The sequence below is a fragment of the Delphinus delphis genome, chromosome 10 (genome assembly GCF_949987515.2).
Source record: "Delphinus delphis chromosome 10, mDelDel1.2, whole genome shotgun sequence".
Taxonomy (NCBI): Eukaryota; Metazoa; Chordata; class Mammalia; order Artiodactyla; family Delphinidae; genus Delphinus; species Delphinus delphis.
This window is the reverse complement of record NC_082692.2, coordinates 40,516,758-40,538,757: the sequence shown is the minus strand read 5'-3', so window position 1 is coordinate 40,538,757 and position 22,000 is coordinate 40,516,758. Positions and strand designations below refer to the sequence as shown.

Sequence of the window (22,000 nt, the reverse complement as noted above, 5' to 3'; positions counted from 1 at the left end):
ACAGCAACAAGGGCTTCCTTTCTTGTGAAGGCCAGATGAGATTCCCGAACTACAAGGAAAGGGAAATCAGGGCATTTTATTGATAATGGCAACGTCCACGACTTTACGCTTAGGTATGTGGGCGTGTTAAGGCCCGAGCCCAGGCCTTATGCTTCTCCTCGGGATCCCTGGGGGCAAACTTCTCCTGCAGTTTCTTCCACATGCCTTTATTCATCTCCTTAAACTCTTCCAAGGTATCTGCAAAAGGAGAAGACAACGAAAAAAGGCTGAAGTCTAAAATGATTACACAGGTTGGCCCCACAGGGCTTTCGCCACACAGGCATGTCTCGCTTTTCACAGTATGTTCCTAAGAAAGGGAAGTGTAGCCCCGACTTCTGATCAGCAAATCAGGCAGAGTAACAGACAGATAAATTCAAGTGTGGATGAGCACTTGTGCACCAGAGACCGTCCTTACAGTGGCCTCTGTTCACATCCAATTATCATTCACCATCTAAGCAGGGCCCTCTCCGCTCTGCTCCACGTGAGCAAAGAAAAGGCGCTGTAGCATCAGCTACACAACGCACAGGCCCAGAGGCTTATCTCAAAACTTGGCCTGCGCCACACAGACCTTACTGTCCATTTTACAGATGTGGAAACTTGAGGCAGAGTGAGGTTAAGGAACTTGAGCAGGCTACACGGCTAGGAAGTGGTGGAGCTGGGATTTGACCCCAGACACTTGGGTCCACCCCACGCTGTGGAGTTGAGCAGGCACCCGGGAGGGAGCTGGACCTGGGCCCCCATCCCTGCCCACCATTTCCACACTGGGTCCCCTCAAGCAATCAGTTAACTCTCTGAGCCTCGGGTTCCTCATCTGCAAAGTGGAGATCAAAACACCTGCCTCAAAAGTTGTGAGTCTTAAAGTAAATAATGGAGGTGACGTACCTGGCACCTGGCCCACACTCAAGAAAACGTAGCCATCTTCACAGGCGTGAAGGCAGCGGGAGCTGGTGGGAGCCAGTGGGGCCTCTGTTTAAAAACATACATCCACCCCTCCCCCCTCCCCCCTAAAGGCAGGGTTTCTCAGTGACATTTGGGGCCAGTGACATTTGGAGCCAGATAATTCTTTGTTGTGGGGCTGACCTGGCACTGCAGGAGCATCTTGGCCTCTACCCACTAGATGTCAGTAGCAAACTGCCCTTTCCCCCGCAAGCTGTGACAACTAAAGTGGTCTCCAGACATTGCCACAGGTCCCTGGGGGACAAAATCGCTCCCGGGTTGAGAACCACTGGTATAAAGTCTGTCCAGGGCTAAAGTTCTATGATACCTAATTTTACTTGTATTTTAAGTTTAGATTTTCACATTATTTAAATTTCATAGCCTGGATTTTCATCTCTTAATAAAACTTCTGGAGAAAAAGAATAGCTTTTCTGAACAAAAAGGTAACTTACATCATCTATTAACATTTATTGTCAGTGGGCTCTTGACTAAATTAGGACACGCACTGTACCCCGGCCAGCATTCCACCCTGGGACTTTTCCAGAAGTCCAGCTTCCTTCGTGGGGCACAAAACGGATGCCGAGGCCTCCTTCAGAGACTCCTGGGACCCCAAGCCAGGATGGACACACTCGGGACCTAGACTGCGGCCACATTTCTGACTTGCCAGGCCCTCAAATCCTCATGACAAACACTGCAAGGTGTCCTGCCCTGTCAGAGGAAACACTCAGTAAGCTTATTCCACAGAGTCACAACAAAAGTAAGAGGCTTGCTGTGAAAGCAAATTATCAGCTAATTTCCTAAGGCTGAACTCCCAGCCACGACAAGCTGCAGCACAGGCCAGTGGTGGGGAGTCGTACATCTCCCCCTCCTTGGCTATGGCCCGTTGTCTCCGAACTCAGACGTCCCGAAGTTAACCAAGAGGCAGAGGCTGAGCCTCTGGAACTTCTTTCCATTCTAATTTCAAGTTCAAACTTTGCTCAAACTCTTCGGGGTCCTCACAATGACACTGTGCATCGATGCTGGTAATTACATGAGCCCAGGGACATGGGGGTACCATTTGTTTATATATATGTGTATGTGGGTGTGTATACACACACACATACACACTTTAAAAAAAATTGCCAATAAAGTGATTCTGCCTGGCCAAAATATCTCTACCCCAGTTTTCCAGAGAGTAAATATAAAAATAGTATCAGTCAACATACAATAGCAGATGACACCACCAGGTTTTAATCTGTTGAGAAGGTTAAGAGTTTTCTGGAAGCCTAAATTCTCAAACCTTAGTTGCTGAAGGCTGCCAGAGGAATAGGAAAGAGAAATTTCTAGAGTACCAGGAGGCAATGTTTCAGGGCCGTGCCCTCCCAGAAAAGGTTAGCCTATTTTTATATGTGGTATCCTTGGCAATAAAAATAGTTAATTTTCCAGAACCTGCCTGTTTCAACGCAGGCTTCCCCTGCCACCACCCGCCACGTCCCCCTTCAGTGACAATGGAGATGGGGAAGTAAGGAGGGGCCGGGCTAGACAGGGTTTTTCCTTTCTTGTTAATCGGTCTATCAAGGACTCCAAACCATACCTAGTTAAACCCATATCTAACCCACAGACCACGTCCCCTGGGTCAGATAACTCTTAGGCGGATATCCCCATACACGTCTATTGAATGGCTTTTTGTTTTAATTAAAACCCTCATGTTTATAAAGCCCCCTTAGGGCCATAAAGATAAAATTATTTTCCTTCCATCCTGATTTCAACTACTTCCATTTGGCAATACATATTCCCCTGTTCCCTGCTGCCCAGCCTTGAATTTAAAAGCTCTAAAGATGGATTTGCTTTTTTTAAATAATGCCTTTGACCTTCTCCGTGTTCTGTGGCCAAAAAAGCATGAGCCCTGTAGCTTCAGAATTTCCTGTGGGCTATTCCACAAGACTTTCCATCAGGCAAAACTGTCTTATTAGACAATTCCCCTTGGCCGCTCAAACACAAAGACTCATTTGCAAACCAACCAGAAAGGGCAGCAGCTGTGCTTTCCATACCTGTGGACAGGATCAGTTTGTATTCTTCCAGGGACAGACCACTGAAGCTTGTGTCTCTGGGGCGAGGGTACTGGTCACACGGGGCAGAGGGGAAGAGAGAGGGAGGGGAGAGAAGATTAGTTCTGCAGCACAACCCGGGACTAGATGATCCTGGACAGAAGCCACGCTCTAACTGCAGTTCACAGGCCATGGGTGTCTGGAGGCCAGAAGGAGAAGCGCAACGCCACCTGGAGGCCAAACCAGTCCGGTCTGGAGAGGCGGCTCTGACGTGAACACGCACCTGAACCCTCTGGAAAATGCAGGCTGGGCCTCGGGAGCCTGGGTGGGGCCTATGATTCTGCATTTCTAACCAGCCCCCGGGTGGTGCCCATGCTGCTGCTCACAGACCACACTTTGAGCAGTGAGGATTTAGAAGAAATCCCCTCTTCATACAGACTAGGCATTTGGCCATGTAAATCTGTGGTTACTGAGCACATTTCTCAAGCCTGGGGAAAAAACACACTAAACGGAATTTGACAGCAATCATGTCAGGGCCGAGCAGAGGTCCAGCTTTGTCTGACAGGACTTTCCCAGTCACCCCATCTTTATCACCGGAGCGTGGGGAAGACCAGTTCTGTCAGAGGGGGTGGGAAAATATGTGTGAGATCCAAGAGTTGTCAGATACACCCGGAAGCATCCACTGGCATATAAAACACATGGCTTTTCTTCAAAATTAAAAACGGCTTTCATTTAGGTGACCTAAAAGCCTCTACCAGGTGCCTTAGTCGGCTTGGTTGAAATTACTGGTTACATTTGAAAGTAGCAAAACCACAATTCTTTACAGAACATCGTATAATCAGATTTCACTCATTCTTATTGGTCATCTCCAGTCGGAGGGCTGGGGACAACACAAAAGACTGGCCCACTCACCTTGTGTTTGTAGTAGTTTGCATGGAGCCGTGCTAAGCTCTCGTACATCTGATCACAGGCCTCAGGCTCTGAAACCTGAAAAACAAAACCTCCAAGAAAGGGAGCAAATGAGCCCTGCCCCCACACGGGTCTGTACCGTATGCCTCCAGGAAGGACAGGAAGCAGGCCTGCAGCTCAGAGCTGGCTTCTCTGACCACAGGTCCCACGGTCAGAAATCACCTTTTTGGAATAATGGCTCCACCTCAGCAGCTCCCCAACCTGCAGGAAAACTCAACTGGCAAACAAACATTTGCTGAACACCTGTGACTTGTGAACCAGCAAGCCACCGCGGTGGGAGGCACTGCGGTAAAAACACAACACTCCAGGAGTGCTAGGGGCAATGTGGGCCACAAGAAGTCAGAGGAGGTCAGCGGATCATGGAAGTGAGACTAAACTGGTTTCTGAAGGATGCACAGGAGCTGGGGAGAGTGGAGGGGGCCTTCCTGGTGGGGGCGGTTGCATGAGCAGGGCAGAGGAGGCAGGGATGCTATCTATACCTATGCCTCACACCAGACCATCTGGCTGAGGGCCTGAACATGCAGGTAAAAGAGCCTGGGTGGGAGAAAAAGAGCTTTTTGAATTAAACCTTCAATATGAAATGTATTAAATAAAGGTTCTTTTATGAAAGGAAAAAAAATCATCTGAGCTTTCATCTGTGGTAAGTGGGGAGCTGTTGAATTTTACAAGGAAAGAAACATGAAGAAAGTAGTATTTTAGGATGAAACAGGTGAACTGAGGAGAACCAAGAGGGAGAATCCAGTTAGGTCCTGTTAGGAAGCCTTGCAAATAGAAAGGGGAAAAGAAAGCAATACTCCGGATGGCCCTGCTGGAAGTTCCAGGGAACGCGGGCAACATGCAGATGAGAGGTGGGTTTTTCCCTCTCATACCTCTTAGAAAGTTTTCCCTTCCTTCTGCCTTTGCCACTATTTAGCTACAGTTCCTTATATTATTCTGCCAAGAATTCTGAAAGCTCCCCAGGATGAAACTTTCTCTTCAATGTTTTTTCCCAGAATTCAAATGATGGATTTTTCCAACTTAAATCCTTTCTCGAAGAAGGCAGAGCATAAATAAATCAGTAGTTAAGCATTTTAATAGGCAGCTCCACTTCTGCCTCCGTGTGCATGTCAAATAAGGTCCCCACTTTACAGCAAACAAAAAAGAAAATCCTGTCATTGAGTTCCACTCAATCCATCCCCAGGTTCAGGCCACCCATCATGAGAACGCCCAGGTAGCCACATCAGAAGAGAAAGGGTGATGGGCTGAGGAGGCAGCCAGTGTTTGTTGACTAATGATCAAAGGCATCAGTTGAGTGCACTGGGGCTAAAGGCTGAAAAAGAAGAACGGATATTAACACATGAGTCTGACTCCCTATCGGGCGGCGCTTCCAAGGAAAGTCCAGCTGGAACATAATTCTGCAGCATACACTTTGGGGGAAAGCGTTTTGAATGTTCTGTCTTCAGCAGGGCATGCAAAACTAAGAGCTAACCAGACGATAGACAAACAGAAGGCACAAGATGCAAAAGGAAAAAGAGGGTAACACCAGCCAAACTTTTAAAGAATATTATGTAGATTATCAAAAGATAATTGTGCATTTCATCATTTGCTTGCCCTCTTCATACCTGTACAGATGTGTCTGCTTATAAATTTAAGAGAACCTACAGTGTGCCCAGCCCATGTAAGAGCAGGTGTGCATAGCTGTGGGGAGCTGTGGAGTCCAACTGCCTGCATTTGGATCTCATCCCTTACCAGCTAAGGGGTACTGGGCAAATCATTCCATCTCCCAATGCCCCCAACACTTAAAAAAAAATTTCCCACTTTTCCTTTATCCTTCTCTATATCTATATATACATAATATTTCAGTATGTTTCCTAAGAACGACATTCTCTCATATAACCACAGTTCCATCACCAAATTCAGGACATTTAACATTGATACAACACTTCTATCTGTTCCATTGTCCATATTCCAACTCTGTCAATTGTCTCAGTAAAACTCTTTATAGCAAAAAACAGTCCTTTAGGCCCAGGATCGCCTCCTGCACTACCTGTCACGTTTCTTTCTCCTTGCAGCCAGGACACCTCCTCGGCCTTTGTCTTCCCAGCATTGGCATTTTTGAAACATACTGCCCAACTTAACTTTTCTTTTAAAAGAAAAGATAATAATTGTCCCTATTTCTGAGGGCGATGTGAGGATAAGTAAGGTAATGCCTGGACTGCTCTGAATTCAGGGCCAGGAACACTGATGAATGTGAGGGATTAGTCTTGGTTACTATTAGTAGTAAATAGTTATAGTAAACACAGGCCTTTACTGCACTAACTACAAGGCGAAAGAAGACTTCAGGACGATCCCGGTGACAGCGGAATGAGGGGTGCGTGGAGGGCCCCTGACACCATCAGCGGAGCCAATGAAGCCCTGCCAAGGGTCACGGCGAGGGTGGGCGGAAGTTACCAGTAGGACGTGGGGCTCTCCAGGCACAGGACCAGCTCATGCACACGCCCAGGGGACAGCAATTAGGACACATCAGCGGATCAGTGCTGCTGGTGTGACTGCCGGGTATGGCTGGAGGTGAAGTGATGAAGGGATGGAAAATCACCGAAGCTTCACTCTGTCCCTGACTGGACCTCCGGCCCTGAGCTTGATAGCTCTCAGTGGTCCCCAAGTGTTTCATGATCAGCTTGGTGGGGATCACGCACTGACCCTTGGTCTCTGCTGAGCGAGTGGCTGTCTGCAGCACCTGTCCTCCACCTGATGGCCGTGCAACCCGACCTTCCCCTCCCACCACCACCGACCACCCTCCCAACCCAGCTCTTAATTAAGAAAGGCATTCACAGCACTGCCTCTGCCCAGCGCCTCTCTCCTGGGCTCCCTCACTGCCGGCAGACCACCAACACATTGTGTCCTCACCAGACCCGCGCTCCCACCAGATCCTCACCTTCAGAGATGCTGCCAAAAGGAGTCCCCTCCTGCCTTTCCTCCAAATCTAACGGTGAGAGCTGGCCGGAGGGCTGCTCAGCCACCTCCGTCTGTACCCTCGGTGGGGCGAGCAGGGTGTCTCCTTCCTGCTCAGCTTTTCCCACCTCCGACAGAAAAGTAGGGCAGAGGGGAGGGACACAGAGAGAGAGGATGGGGTCACTGTACAGAGCATTACTCAAAAACCAAAGTGACCCTCTGTGTTCCCTGAACCTCTCAAAAGTCCTTCAGTATTAAAGAGACAGTCTCCCAGATACTTTCCATAAAGCCTGGAGCCTCAAAGAATAATCTGAGAAGCACCTATAAATAACAAATCACCAAAAAAGGACCTTGTCACCCAATTTCTCATCTGAGGTCAGAAGGTGTCTGTACGAGGCTGTAAAAGTAGCTCAGTGGAGGTGATGAGAGTTTGAGGTACGGCAACTTCAGGCCAAGTTATTACTGCCTAAGCAGAGATGGAGCCAAGGCCAGTTCTGGGTTCCTAGTCACACCCAATCCAAGCTCAGCAATTACAAAATTGTCTTATTTACTACTTAAAAGTACATCAATAGAAATACTTGTCTAATTCCGGAAGCCTCACCACATACCTACATCCTACACTCTATTCACAGACTCCAGCGCAAACATCGCTGAATTTTGAAATACGCAGTTTTCCCGATGAAGTGTACTGTGCACTTTTAGAAATATTCTTATATACAAGCTTTAAACTACCTGATTTTGCATTCACACCTAATGAGATTATGGACATTTTAGGACTAATAGCAAAGCTGGGTTTAAAAAAGGCAGCAGTGGGATATTATGAAAAATTCAGCTCTGCTCCCTAAATTTGAATAAAATAGATGTTCAAGTGACAAAGTGTCCTTTTCGGCTCTCTTTTGGCTCCTTTTGCATTTCCCCTGCTCAGTCGTCAGTAAATTTCTCTTTACCATATTAAACTTTTATACATACAAATCTACATCACTGCCGCAGGCACTGATTTTGATTTTCAAAATTGAATTTTGGGTGGTACAGTGGCCCCTATTCCAGTCACACAAAGGGATGCATAAGCACTTTTGGGAACGTGTTGCAAATTGCTTTGCTAATTAAGGTACAGCTGGATTCAGTCCAGAAGGATCTATGAGGAAAGGTTTTCATGACTTGGTAATGAACTTCTGAAATGAGTTCATTCCATTATGGGAGTCTATTCCCTTGAATTCAACTGAAAATCTATTTCTTGAGCATCTACTATGTAGAGAGCTCTGCTAGGCGGCTGTGAGGGGACATAAAGACCCAGCCTCGGCTCCAGAGAAGTTGGCAATCAAGCTGAGATAAGAAGATACACACACATTGAAAATAAAAAATGACCAGGACAGAGTGTAACTGAGTGCCAAGAGTTACAGGAGATCAGGAGCAGGAGCTAGTTACCAGGCCTGGCTCACATGGCAGGTGTGGTTCCCTTACAGGGCAGGTTTGCGTTTCACTGCAGTGACAGGTCACAGAGTGATGGGGAGTCAGAGTCTCTCACTTTGAGGAGTGTAGACTTCAGAGTTGGGCAGAATGGGGATCAGAGGAGGGACTGGGAGGAAGAGGCATGAAAAGGCAGGGGGACAAGGATGGTCCAGGCAGGCAGGGTCTTAAGCTGCGCCAAGGAGTGCTTCAAGGCCTGGGAAGCCACCAGATTCTTGACAAGTTCTGTGTCTGGGCTTTGGTCCACAGTGCACTAGGTTCTCAAAGGTTAAGAACCTGGGAGCAGAGATCAAGATGGCAGAATAGAAGGACGTGGAGCTCACGTCCTCCCACAAATACATGAAAGACACATCTACATGTTGAAAAATTCTCACAGAATACCCACTGAACACTGGCAGAAGATCTCATACAACCAAAGCTGCAAGAAAGATCACCACATAACCAGATAGGATGAAAGCAAAAAAAAAAAGCAGGAATCAGGACGGGACCTGTGCCCCGGGAGGGAGCTTTCAAAGGGGAAAGGTTCCTTTACCCTGGGAACCCCCTTCACTGACTGGGAGGTCCACTGGACAGATAGGGAGCCTCAGAGGAGAGCACAGCAGCCGGCCTGTGGCAGGCAGGACAGAGGGAGACCAGCACAGACAGTCCACGCTACCTTGCTGCACTTCCCAGCCCAAGACACATGCCTGCTGGTGTGCGGAGCGGCTGGGGGCTGGAAGTTGGGCTTCAGAGGACTCACTCTGGCTGCGCAGAGACAGCCTGAAGTGCTTGGAGTGTGGTCCGGGGCGAGGCTGGGGGTGCTGTGTGCAGGATGGAGCCCAGGTCTACTGTCAACGTGCGTGTGAAGCGGGCGGGGCGTAACCCCACCACAGCGGCCTCATTCTCTGGGTGCTCACGGCAGGCACGGCTCCGCCATTATGAGCTCTGGGAGCACACAAGCGCCAGTGGGTTGCCAACACGCAGAGGTAGGGCTGAAATCTGAACCGATTCCTGGCGGGTGTGTGACTTCAGCAAATTCACGCCAGCGGCAGCGTCTACAGGACATCTGAGCTGATTACTGGCACTCCCCCAGCTGAGGCAGGTCTAGGGCCAGCAAAAACAAACTTTGTGGGCACGCACACGCAGAAGCACGGCTGATATCTGAGCTGATTACTGGTATTCCCACAGCAGAGGTGGGGCCGAAGGCAGTGTCAACAACAGTGTACTTTTTGAGCACGCACACCAGGTGACAGGAGATGTTACAGAGTGCATGTCCGGGCAGACAACTCCTGGGGAGGAATACACAGCAGCTCCTTTCCCAGTGGGAGCGCTCCTGTCCCACCTACCTCACACCACAGTTTAGGACCGGATCTGGGGGCTTCTACTTCAACAACTGGGGAGCAGACCCTGCCCCTGATAGGGCTGTGACAACCACAGAGCAAAGAGGAGGCCCTGTCCAACATCCAGTGCAGGCTCTGGTCCCCACAACAATCACACCCCCTATCAAGGGGAGAAGGGCCAGCACACCCTGAGGAAAGACATGGCAGGCATCCACACCAAAAACAGCCTTTGCACCAAAAATATTAGACTCACACAGGCTACACAGGGGTGTTTCCACGTAAAAACAGCCCTCCATGACCACAGTAGATAATGTTTCCCCTAAATTCATAGAGTCAGAGTAATATAAGTAAAATGAAAAAGCAGAGGAACCACTCCCAATTATAAGAACAAGAGAAATCCCCTAAAAAAACAAACAATGAAACAGACCTCTCCAGTCTACCAGACGCTGAGTTCAAAAAGAAGGTAACAAAAATGCTGAAGGAGCTAAGAAAAGCCATCGACAGCAATGCAGATCACTGCAACTAAGAACTATAGAGGAGGCAATCAAAATCAGACAACTTAATTGCCGAGATGAAAACTGAGCTAAAGGCAATATATAGAAAACTAAATAATGCAAAATGAATTAGTGATTTGGAAGACAAAATAATGGAAATCACCCAATCAGAACGGCAGACAAAAAGACAAATGAAAAAAAAAATGAAAGCAATATAAAAGACCTATGGGACACAAAGCGTGCCAATCTAGGCATAATAAGGATCCCAGAAGAAGAAAGAGAAAAGGGAATTGAAAATGTATTTAAAGAAATTATGGCTGAAAATTTCCCAAACCTAAAGAAGGAAACAAATATTGAGGTACAGGAAGCACAGAGGGTCCCAAACAAGATGAACCCAAGCAGACCTACACCAAGACATATCATAATTAAAATGGCAAAAGTTAAAAAGAGAGGATTTTAAAGGCAGCAAGAGAAAAACAAAGAGTAAGTTACAAGGGAACCCCCATAAGGCTATCAGCTGATTTCTCTATAGAAACTTTGCAGGCCAGAAGGGAGTAGCAAGATATATTCAAAGTCCTGAAAGGGAGAAACCTGCAACCTATGATACTCTACCCAGCAAGATTATCATTTATAATAGAAGGAGAGATAATGAATTTCTCACACAAGCAAAAACTAAAAGAATACAGCAATACTAGACCTAACCTAAAAAGAATACTGAAAGGTCTTCTCTAAATAGAAAAGAAGAAAGAATCTATAGGAAAGGGAAAATCACAATAGGAAAAGCAAATATATGAAAGGATTGTAGATCACTTAAATAAACCAGAACATACATTAAAAAAAAAAAAATCAAAAAAAAATTTGTGGAAGCAATTATAACTACAATGAATGGCAAAAGGATAAACATGAAAATGTAAAATAGGACATCAGAATCAAATTGTTCTTACTTGGGAGAGGGGAGTAAGAAAATGTAGATTTTTTGGAATGTGTTTAAGCTTATATGACTACCAGTCTAAAGCAAGCAGATACAGTAATGGGTTAACATACTTGAAAACCAGGGAAACCACAAATCAAAAACATACAACAGATTCACAAAAAACAAAAAGAAGAGAACTCAAGTGTAATACAAATGAAAACCATCAAACCACAAAAGGAAAAACAAAAAGAAAGGAACAAAGAAGAAATACAAAATCAACTGGAAAACCAGATTTAAAATGGCAATAAATACATACCTGTCAATAATTACCTTAAATGTCAATGGACTATATGCTCTGACCAAAAGACATAGAATGGCAGATTGGATAATAAAACAAGAGCCTACAACACGCTGCCTACAAAAGACCCACTTTTGGGCGAAGGACACCCACAGACTGAAAATGAGGGGATGGAAAAAGATATTTCACGCAAACACAAATCACAAGAAGTGGGGGGGTCACAATATCATATCAGACAAAATAGACTTTAAAACAAAGGCCATAGGGACTTCCCTGGTGGCGCAGTGGTTAAGAATCCACCTGCCAATGCGGAGGACATGGGTTTGAACCCTGGTCCGGGAAGATCTCACATGCCATGGATCAACTAAGCCCATGAGCCGCAACTACTGAGCCTGCATTCTAGAGCTCAAGAGCCACAACTACTGAGCCTGTGTGCCACAACTACTGAAGCCAGCATGCCCAGAGCCATGCTACGTAACAAGAGAATCCACCGCAATGAGAAGCCTGCACACCACAATGAAGAGTAGTTCCTGCTTGCTGCAACTAGAGAAAGCCCGCGTGCAGCAACGAAGACCCAACGCAGCCAAAAATAAATAAATAAATAAATTTATTTAAAAGAAAAACAAAACCCAAAACAAAGGCCATAAATAAAGAGAGATGCTATATAATGACAAAACAATTGATGCAAGAAGAGGATATTACACTCATTAACATGTATGAACCCAATATATGCTTTAGGAGCCCCTAAATACATAAAACAAATACTAACAGACATAAAGGGAGAAATTGATGGGAATAAAATAAAAGTAGGAGATTTTAACACCCCACTGACATCAACAGACAGATCTTCCAAACAGAAAATCAATAAGGCAACAGAGATCCTAAATGACACAAGAGAACAGTTAGACTTAATTTGGTATTTTCAGGACACTACATCCAAAAAAACCAGAATACACATTCTTTTCAAGTGCACATAGCACATTTTCTAGGGTAGACGACATATTAGGACACAAAACAAGCCTTGATAAATTTAAGAGGACAGAAATTATTTCAAGCATCTTTTCTGACCATAATGGCATGAAACTAGAAGTCAACCACAGAAAGAGAAATGAGAAAAAAAACCGATTACACAGAGACTAAACAAGTTATTAAAAAACCAATTGGTCAATGACGAATTCAAAGAGGAAATTAAAAAATACCTTGAGACAAATGACAATGAAAATATAACCATATAAAATCTATGGGATGCAGCAAAAAGCATTTCTTAGAGGGAAGTTCATAGCAATACAGACCTTCCTCAAAAAAACAAGAAAAATCTCAAATAAACAACCCAACCTACCACTTAAAAGAATTAGAAAAAGAAGAACAAACAAAACCTAAAGTCAGCAGAAGGAAGGAAATAATAAAGATTAGAGAGGAAATAAATAAGATAGAGATTTTAAAAAAAAAGAAAAAAAATCAATAAAACCAAGAGCTGGTTCTTTGAAAGAAAAAAATCAACAAACCTCTGGCTAGGCTCACCAAGAAGAAAAAAGAGGGGACCCAAATAAACTAAGTAAGAAATGAAAGAGGAGAAATAACAACTGATACCACAGAAATACAAGAAGCCATAAGAGAATACTATGAACAATTATATGCCAACAAACTGGACAACCCAGAAGAAATGGACAAGTTTCTAGAAACATACATCCCGCCAAAATTGAATCAAGAAGAAATAGATAATCTGGGGGTTTTCTGGCCACGCTGCATGGCTCACGGGATCTTAGATCCCTGACCAGGGATCGAACCCAGGCCATGGCAGTGAAAGTGCCAAGTCCTAACCACTGGACCGCCAGGGAATTGCCAAGAAGAAATAGATAATTTGAACAGACTGATCACTAGAAGTGAATCTGTAATAAAAAAAAAACTCCCTGCAAACAAAAGTCCAGGACCAGATGGCTTCACTAGGGAATTCTACCAAACATACAAAGAACTTAAACTGATCCTTCTCAAACTCTTCTTCAAAAGACTGAAGAGAAGGGAACACTCCTAAAGTCATGTTATGAAGCCACCATCACCCTGATACCAAAACCAGACAAAGACACCACCAAAAAAGAAAATCACAGGCCAATATCTTTGATTGATATAGATGTAAAAATTCTCAATAAAATACTAGCAAACCAAATCCAACAACATATAAAAAGGATCATACACCATGATCAGGTTAGATTCATCCCAAGTTAACAAGGATGGCTCAACATATGCAAATCAATCAGTATGACACACCACATAAACAAAGGAAAAGACAAAAACCACATGATCGTCTCAACAGATGCAGAAAAAGCATTTGATAAAATTCAACATCCATTCATGATTAAAAACTCTCACCAAAGTGGGTACAGAGGAAACATATCTCAACATAATCAATGCTCTTTTTGACAAAACCACAGCCAGCGTAATACTCAACAGTGAAAAACTGAAAGCCTTCCCACTAAAATCTGGCATGAAACAAGGATGCCTACTCTTACCACTTCTATTCAGCATAATATTGGAAGTCCTAGTCACAGCAATCAGACAAGAAAAAGAAATAAAAGGTATCCAAATTAGAAGGGAAGAGGTAAAAATTGTCATTATATGCAGATGACATGATACTCTATACAGAAAACCCTAAACACTCAACACAAAAACTTTTAAAGCAGATAAATGAATTCAGCAACGTAGCAGGATACAATATTAACATAAAGAAATCAGTTGCATTTCTCTATATCAGAAAGAGAAAGTTAAAAAAATCCCTATTAAAATCACATCAAAAAATATATATATAAAATAAAACCACCCAGGAATAAACCTGACCAAGGAGGTAAAAGACTTATATGCTGAGAACTATAAAACACTGATATAGGAAACTGAAGATGATTCAAAGAAATGGAAAGATATCCCATGCTCTTGCATTGGAAGAATTAAAACTGTTAAATTGGCCATATTATCCAAAGCAATCTACAGATTTAATGTGATCCCTATCAAATTAACCATGACATTTTTCACAGAACTAGAATAAATAATCCTAAAATTTATATGGAACCACAAAAGACCCAGACTTCCAAAGCAATGCTGGGGAAAAGGAACAAAGCTGGAGGCATAACCCTCCCTGACTTCAGACAATACTACAAAGCTACAGTAAACAAAATAGCATGGTACTGGCACAAAAACAGACATACAGATCAATGAAACAGAATAGAGAGCCCAGAAATAAGTCCACACACCTACAGTCAATTACTCTTCGACAAAGGTGGAAGAATATACAATGGAGAAAAGACATTCTCTTCAGCAAGTGGTGTTGGGAAAGCTGGAGAGCCTCATGTAAATCAATGAAGTTAGAACACTCCCCACAACATACACAAAAATAAACTCAAAATGGCTTAAAGACTTAAATATAAGACATGACACTATAAACTCCTAGAAGAGAGAACACAGGCAAAACATTCTGACATAAATCATACAAATGTTTTCTTAGGTCAGTCTCCCAAGGCAAAAGAAATGAAAGAAAAAATAAACAAATGGGACCTAATCAAACTTAAAAGCTTTTGCACAGCAAAGGAAACCATAAACAAAACAAAAAGACAACCTATGGACTGGGAGAAAATATTTGCAAACATTGCAACTGACAAGGGCTTAATTTCCAAAATATACAAACAGCTCATACACCTCAACAACAAAACCAACAACCCAATCGAAAAATGGGCAGAAGACCTAAATAGACATTTCTCCAAAGAAGAAATACAGATGGCCAATAGGCACATGAAAAGATGCTCAACATCACTAATTATTAGAGAAATGCAAATCGAAACTACAACGAGGTGTCACCTCACACCAGTCAGAATGGCCATCATCAAAAAGTCTACAAATAGGGCTTCCCTGGTGGCGCAGTGGTTGAGAGTCCGCCTGCCGATGCAGGGGACACGGATTCGTGCCCCGGTCCGGGAAGATCCCACATGCCACGGAGGGGCTGGGCCCGTGAGCCATGGCCACTGAGTCTGCGTGTCCGGAGCCTGTGCTCCGCAACCGGAGAGGCCACAGCAGTGAGAGGCCCGCGTACCGCAAAAAAAAAAAAAAAAAAAAAAAAAAAGTCTACAAATAACAAATGCTGGAGAGTGTGTGGAGAAAAGGGAACCTTCCTACTCTGCTGGTGGGAATGTAAATTGGTACAGCCACTATGGAGAACAGTAGGAAGGTTCCTTAAAATACTAAAAATAGAACTGCCGTATGATCAAGCAATCTCACTCCAGGGCATATATCTGGAAAAGACTAGAACTCTAATTAGAAAAGATACATGCACCCCAATGTTCATAGCAGCACTATTTACAATAGCCAAGACATGGAAGCAACCTAAATGCCTGTCGACAGATGAATGGATAAAGAAGATGTGGTACATAGATACAATGGGATGTTACTCAGCCATAAAAAAAGAATGAAGTAATGCCATTTGCAGCAACATGGATAGACTTGGAGATTATCATACTAAGTGAAATAAATCAGAGAAAGACAAATATCATATAACTTATTTGTGGAATCTAAAAAATGATACAAATGAACTTATTTACAAAACAGAAACAGACTCACCTACATAGAAAACAATCTTATGGTTACCAAAGGGGAGGCAGGGGAGGGATAAATTAGGAATTTGGGATTAACAGATACACACTAATATATATAAAATAAACAACAAGGACCTACTGTATAGCACAGGGAACTATATTCATTATTTTATAATAACTTATAATGGAAAAGAATCTGAAAAAGAACATATATATAGTATATACATATATAGTTTATATATAGTATAAAGGGGGTAACAGGTAACATCTTACAGAAAAATCTGAATGAACTTTTTGGCCAACCCAATATAACTGAATCGCTTTGTTGTACACCTGAAACTAACACAACACTATAAATCAAATATACTTAAAAAAAAAAAGAACCATTTACATTATGACCAATTTGGGAGGCAATGAGAAGAAGCCCTCATTGGGGCTGGGGCACACGCTGGAGTGTGGTGAGGCGGCGGGACACAGGCTGGATTAGACAACAGTGAAGGCCTCACAAAGCTGCATTACTCCAGAAGGCAACAGGCAGACCCAAAGATCTCTAAGTGGTAACCCACTGAAAGTGGTGGATAATCTAGCCCTCCAGGAGGAGCACCTACATCTCTAAACATGCCTAGAAAACTGCCATGCCTTGGTCTAAACACTACCTTAACTCCCTCCAGCTCCATCCGGAACTGGGGGAGAAAAAGAGATGGAGATGCCTGCATTCCCTCTCTGACATGATTCTCCTCACAATGGCTGTTTTGCAGTGGGCTCAATATTACAACTAAAAATCACATAATCTGGGCTTCCCTGGTGGCGCAGTGGTTAAGAGTCCGCCTGCAAACGCAGGGGACACGGGTTCGTGCCCCGGTCCGGGAAGATCTGACATGCCGTAGTGTGCCTGGGTCCGTGAGCCATGGCCGCTGGGCCTGCGTGTCCGGAGCCTGTGCTCCACAACAGGAGAGGCCACAACAGTGACAGGACCACTTACCGAAAAAAAAAAAAATCACATAAGTTCTCAGGCCCTTCCTCAATAACTGGACTTCAGAGGACCCACACACGGGGGTGGGTAACGCTGGATGGCATCACCACTGCCAACACACACAGGTCTACACCCCGCCACACTGAGCCACAGACCAGGCCCCGACTGGATGACTGAGAAAACAGAAAACCTTTGAATTCCCCTCTGAGGAGTTGGACGTATCACGTACATTACTGCCAATCCAAGACAAAGTTCAACTCCTTTCAAACGGGGCCGATATTATTTCAACCTGGGTATTTAATACAAGAACTCCCTGGTGGGCGAGCCCCTTCCTGGGTGGCTCCTCAGAGCTGTGCCCTGTGCTGGATAAGTGGGTGCTGCCACGGACCTTTCAGGAAGCTGCCTGTGCATCTAATGAACTCATTAGAAGAGTTTGCACCTTCCCCTGTACTTAAGTCAACAATTACTGTTGTTTTGCCACCTTCCTCCGTGTTGTGATTCTTTTATTAAGCTCTTGGGGCTGCAGGGAACATGCGTTCTCTTAGGGAAACTGAACTGAAAGGGGGCAAAATCCATAAACATTAGCTTTAAAAAACTGCACAATAGGATAGAGGGTGTAAGAGGTGTTTAGTGTGTTTCTGCTTCCCACCTCCTTCTTGGTGGGTTTAGGTGGACTGTGAGACTCCCCAAAGGGCAATCTGTGGTGGAATAAATGGAGGCAGTTATTTTTGTACCCTGGTTTCAAGTCTGAATGATTAATTTGCTTTCTAGTGGTTCTGGCTTTTCTGTGCTGGTGTCCCACCTGAGGACCATCTTTCTCCCCATCCACACTGGGTAGGTAGGGGCTGGGCCAAAGAAAAGCAGGTGGGTAAACAGAAGGATGTTTAATTCTTTGCCAAAACTGTCCATGGTCCAAAGAGGTCTTGAGCAGGAAGTGAGGGGAAGGGAGGGCTTGAAGTTCACGGAACAAGAGGCCTTTCTAACAAGAAGAAATAACTTGGGAGGAATGGGAGCTGAGGATAGTTCAGGCACAAAGAAGACAACGCTCACTTGTCTTGCCATTTAACTCCTGGGGAACCCCGAATAAGTTGTTTTTCTTTTCAGATTTTGTTTCTTCACCTGTAAAATGGGAACAGCGATGGTGACCTCAACTCAGCTGCACTAAGGAATAGACTAAATGAGACCATGCATGCAAGTGTGTCATGCACGCGTTCAGCGTTATTGTTCAGATGCAGGAAGCCACAAGGCTGAGAGCAGGACTGCCTGCTCCTCTCCTCTACAGGAACAAACACGCAGCGGAGGAGAGCTGCCTCCCCCTCTAGTCCTGTCTTTCTGGCACATGGCATAACCGAGGGGGAGCTCCGCATCGATCAGTTGACTGGGTCGAGTGCCTGCCCCTGGCTGCCAGCTTTCTCAAGTTCTTTATAAATGATCCGGGGGTGTCAGTGGGAGTGACTCACAGCACTGTTCTCAATTCCAGCAAGGGACTGCTCCTTCTAAAAATTACCACCAAGATTTACTAAGCCCAGGTGCATTCTTGGACGACATCAGGATGAGGTACCACAACAGTGGTCCTGAGTCATGTGCCTGCTGCCATCATGAGGCACTGGTTCACTCTACCAGGGATGCACTCATGAGCTGCTCTGGAACCATCAACCGAGCCATGACTTGCATCTGCAGCCATGACTCAAATTCGTGTGGGCCTTCTACTCATCAGAACTATCTGCCTAGGTGACGACAAAAGATGACAACTGCAAAAGAGAAAGCTCTACCCTCCTTTTCTGGCTCCTCTTACACTAACAGTCAAGCAGGTGAATGTCATACTCTCACCTCCCCAGGGATCTAGCCTCTGTCAGCTTCTCTGCTGGCTGGTTTCACCATTCGAATTTCATTAAAGCAAGTCACGTGTCTGTCCAACTGTAGGCTCCTTGGTGATAAGGACCAGGTTATGTCCCTCTTCTGTAGTTCCTGCAGTTCCCCGCACAGAGTAAGCTCACAAATTAATTCTCACCACTCAGGGCACAGACATATTCCCTTCTCACTCTTCACTACTTCTCTCCATCTAGTTCTGCTACATCTGCAACTATATTCAAATGATTTTTGTCTCATAAGCCATAACCAATCATTTATTTACCCATTCATTCAGACATTTACCGAGTGTCTTTTATGTGCCAGGAACTATGCTAGACACTGTGGGGAGAAATATAAAAATAGCACCGTCTCTATTCTCAGGAAGCTCACACTGAAAATGTGAAGGGAGCATAGCCCTAGAAAGTCTATGGGCTATGGGATTTGCAGAGTTGGGACTATGACTCTTGCCTTCAAGATCTTTATACTATGGGCCAGTGAAGACCACTGTAAGAACTGTGAAGGCCCTCAGTGTTGTGTGGCACCCCAAACCCCCCCAACAAAGCCCTGAGCCAGACACTCCGTCCATGCCCACCACCCAGTCAGCACTTGGTTTCAATGATGCCACTGGGCATGTTGTCCTTGCTCCATTAGGTGGGCTGCTTTGGGTCTGGGTTGGGCTAAGTTGCCAAAAAGCCATGTTCCTGCTTTGACAGGTTGTGGCCAAATTTCGCAAAAGTCATTTCTTCAGGCTGTGTGTGTATGTGTCACATCTCATGTGTCTGACCTCTTGCCTGAGCCCCAGGCTCAAATATCCCACTGTCTACTTTGACATTTCCACTTGGAAGTAAATCCACTTTGCATCTCAAGTTTAACATGTCTTAACACCAAACTAAAGCTGTTCTTCCCACACCCCACCTGTTCCTCATCTCGTCTTCCCCATCTCAGTAAACTGCACCACCTTGCACCGAGTTGCTCAGGCCAAAACAATCTAGGTGTTATCCTTGGTTCCTCTTTCCCTTTATCCTATATCCAATACGTCAGCAAGTCCTGTTGATGCAACCTTCACATTGCAACCCCAAAGTGGCCACTTCCATCTCCTGTGCTGCCATCTTCATCCAAGCCACCACCATTTCCTGCCTGGGCTACCAGAGTGACTGTTTCTATTCTTGCCTCCCTATAATCCATTCACTGGTACAGCCAGAGTGATCTTTAAAAAAAACAGTAAACTAGGTCACATCAGCCCCCTGACTAAACCTCCGCAGAGGCTTCTCACTGGTCTTATGATAAAATCCAACCCCTAACCAGAGCCTGCCTATAAAACCCTACCGTGCCTGACTCCTGTCCTCCTCTGACCCAACTCTTAGAAAACGGCATTTCACTCACTACCCTTCAGCCACTTGGGCTTTCTTTCTGCTTCCTGCCTCAGGACCATTGCACTGCCTGAAAGAACACCAAGTGTTCATTGTTGGCTCATCGTCTTCCCTTAGGTCTCATCTATGTGTCACCTCCTCAGTAAGCCTTTATCTATCATAACTAATATTACCCTTTTACCATGCTCCTCTATTTCGTATCCATCATAGTACTTCTCTGCACTGCCCTATGTGTGTCTACTTGCTTATTGTGTCCTGAACTAGGACGTAAACTTAAATTTCATGTGGGCAGGACCTCATCTAATTAACTACTGTCTCCCCAGCAACCGGAACAGTTCCTGGCACATGGTGGGTGTTCCGTAAGTTTGTGCTGTACGAATGAACAAATTCCAGAAGTGCAGCACCAACCTGGAGGACAGCAAGAACACAGGTCTACTACTCACACACATGGGCACGGGGTGAGGACTCAAACCTGCCGCACGGGCTTACAAGGGCCCAGGAAGCACACCAAGGCTTAGCGGGGACCCTGCATAGGTCCTTGGGCATCAGCTCAATCACTGCACAACACTTCGAGGTAATGGCATCGTGTCAGGGGAGCAATAAGCCTATGACTGTCACCACCTAGGACTGGTGTTGTGGGACTCAAGCCTGGCTGCACCCTGAATCATCGAGAGCTTTTAAAAACACTGAGGGCAAGGCCTCACCCCCAGAGTTTCTGATTCAATAAGGTCGTATGGTCCCAGGTATCTAGAGTTTTAAAAAGCTCCTCAGGAACCTCCAACGTGCAGCCAGGTGAAAGTACTGAGTAGAGGATAGGATCACCGCTCTCCGCAGTTTCCCCGGGCGTTAAGAGGGTCCCCGGGTACGCGCGGCCAGGGAGGAAAGGCGCGCGCAAGCGCGGGGCCCCGCCGCCAGCCCGCTCGTGGGCCCCGCCCTGCCTCCTCCTTTCCTCCCCTCGCCCCAACCGCCTCCCCGCCGCAGGCCGACCCCACAGTCTGGTCACCTGGGTGTTCTCTCCCTCCCGAAAGGCCTGCGCTACCCGCTGCCGCAGATAAGCGCCCAAGTCCCGGCCTCTTTTGGTCTCGTCCACTGGCCATTCCTCACAGAGTCTAAGAAAACGCCTGTAGCGGCTAGCCGCCATTTTGGGCCCTGCTTGTCTCCACCCCTGAGGGAGGAGTCGACGGGGACAGGTGGAGCTTGCGCACTAAGCGTCGCCGGCTTCCCGAAGAGGTGGGGTGGGAGGGAGGAGTGAGCATGCGCCACTTGGCCGGCGCCTTGCCGCTTTCCGGGAGGGGCCGCTGCTCCCCTGTCTCTGCAGGGCCGGCTGATTCAGTCTTCGTCCTCCTGGAACCAGCCCGGTTCCCAGGGGCAAGTCAGTCGTGGAGTACACCAGGGATAGCTTGCTTCTCTTTTTCAGTGACTGCACAAGTTCCAGACTAAAAAACCCTCCTCTGAGACCTCTGCTAATTGCCTAAGCGACTATATTTGCATGTAAATACAAGTGGTTATTCGATGAAGATGTGTTTGAACTTAATCACGTAGCATGCACACGTGGTTCGCAGCCCCCCTCCCCTTTCTCACAGTCCCTGTACCTGTCGCTACCATTTGGTGATCTGCCACAATTCCTTCTTTAGTGCTACTCAGCTCTGTCCCTCTTTCCCCAGCTTCTATCAGTATCCTTTTGAGCGCCTCCTCCCCAAGCCAGCTACTTTTCCCTGCTTGAGCAACGTCATCTGGGTTGATTCAGCCTGGAAAAACTTGTCTTACCAAGCCTTCTCTTCTACATCTCCAGCTGCATATCATGTGGGATGCTCTGATTTTTCTTTTCAAAAGATATCC

General features: G+C 45.6%; 1 protein-coding gene across 1 annotated transcript; it reads right to left on the bottom strand.

Annotated features, from left to right (window-relative positions):
* Positions 1–57: 57 nt before the first annotated feature.
* On the bottom strand, positions 58–21,325 carry UQCC2 (ubiquinol-cytochrome c reductase complex assembly factor 2). The gene is made up of 4 exons (XM_060022000.1): positions 21,165–21,325; positions 3,915–3,989; positions 3,006–3,075; positions 58–237 (listed from the first exon to the last, which is right to left on the bottom strand). Exons 1-4 carry the CDS (start codon positions 21,300–21,302, stop codon positions 110–112), a joined length of 411 nt encoding a protein of 136 aa, XP_059877983.1. The 5' UTR covers positions 21,303–21,325; the 3' UTR covers positions 58–109.
* Positions 21,326–22,000: the final 675 nt, after the last annotated feature.

Coding starts and splice junctions, on each gene's coding strand:
- UQCC2 (XM_060022000.1), bottom strand. CDS start 21,302: ATGGCGGCTAGCCGCTACAGGCGTTTTCTTAGACTCTGTGAGGAATGG. Junction 3,990..21,164: donor GGGAGGGAGAGAACACCCAG/GTGACCAGACTG, acceptor TTTGTTTTTCAG/GTTTCAGAGCCTGAGGCCTG. Junction 238..3,005: donor CAAACTGATCCTGTCCACAG/GTATGGAAAGCA, acceptor CTCCTTTTGCAG/ATACCTTGGAAGAGTTTAAG.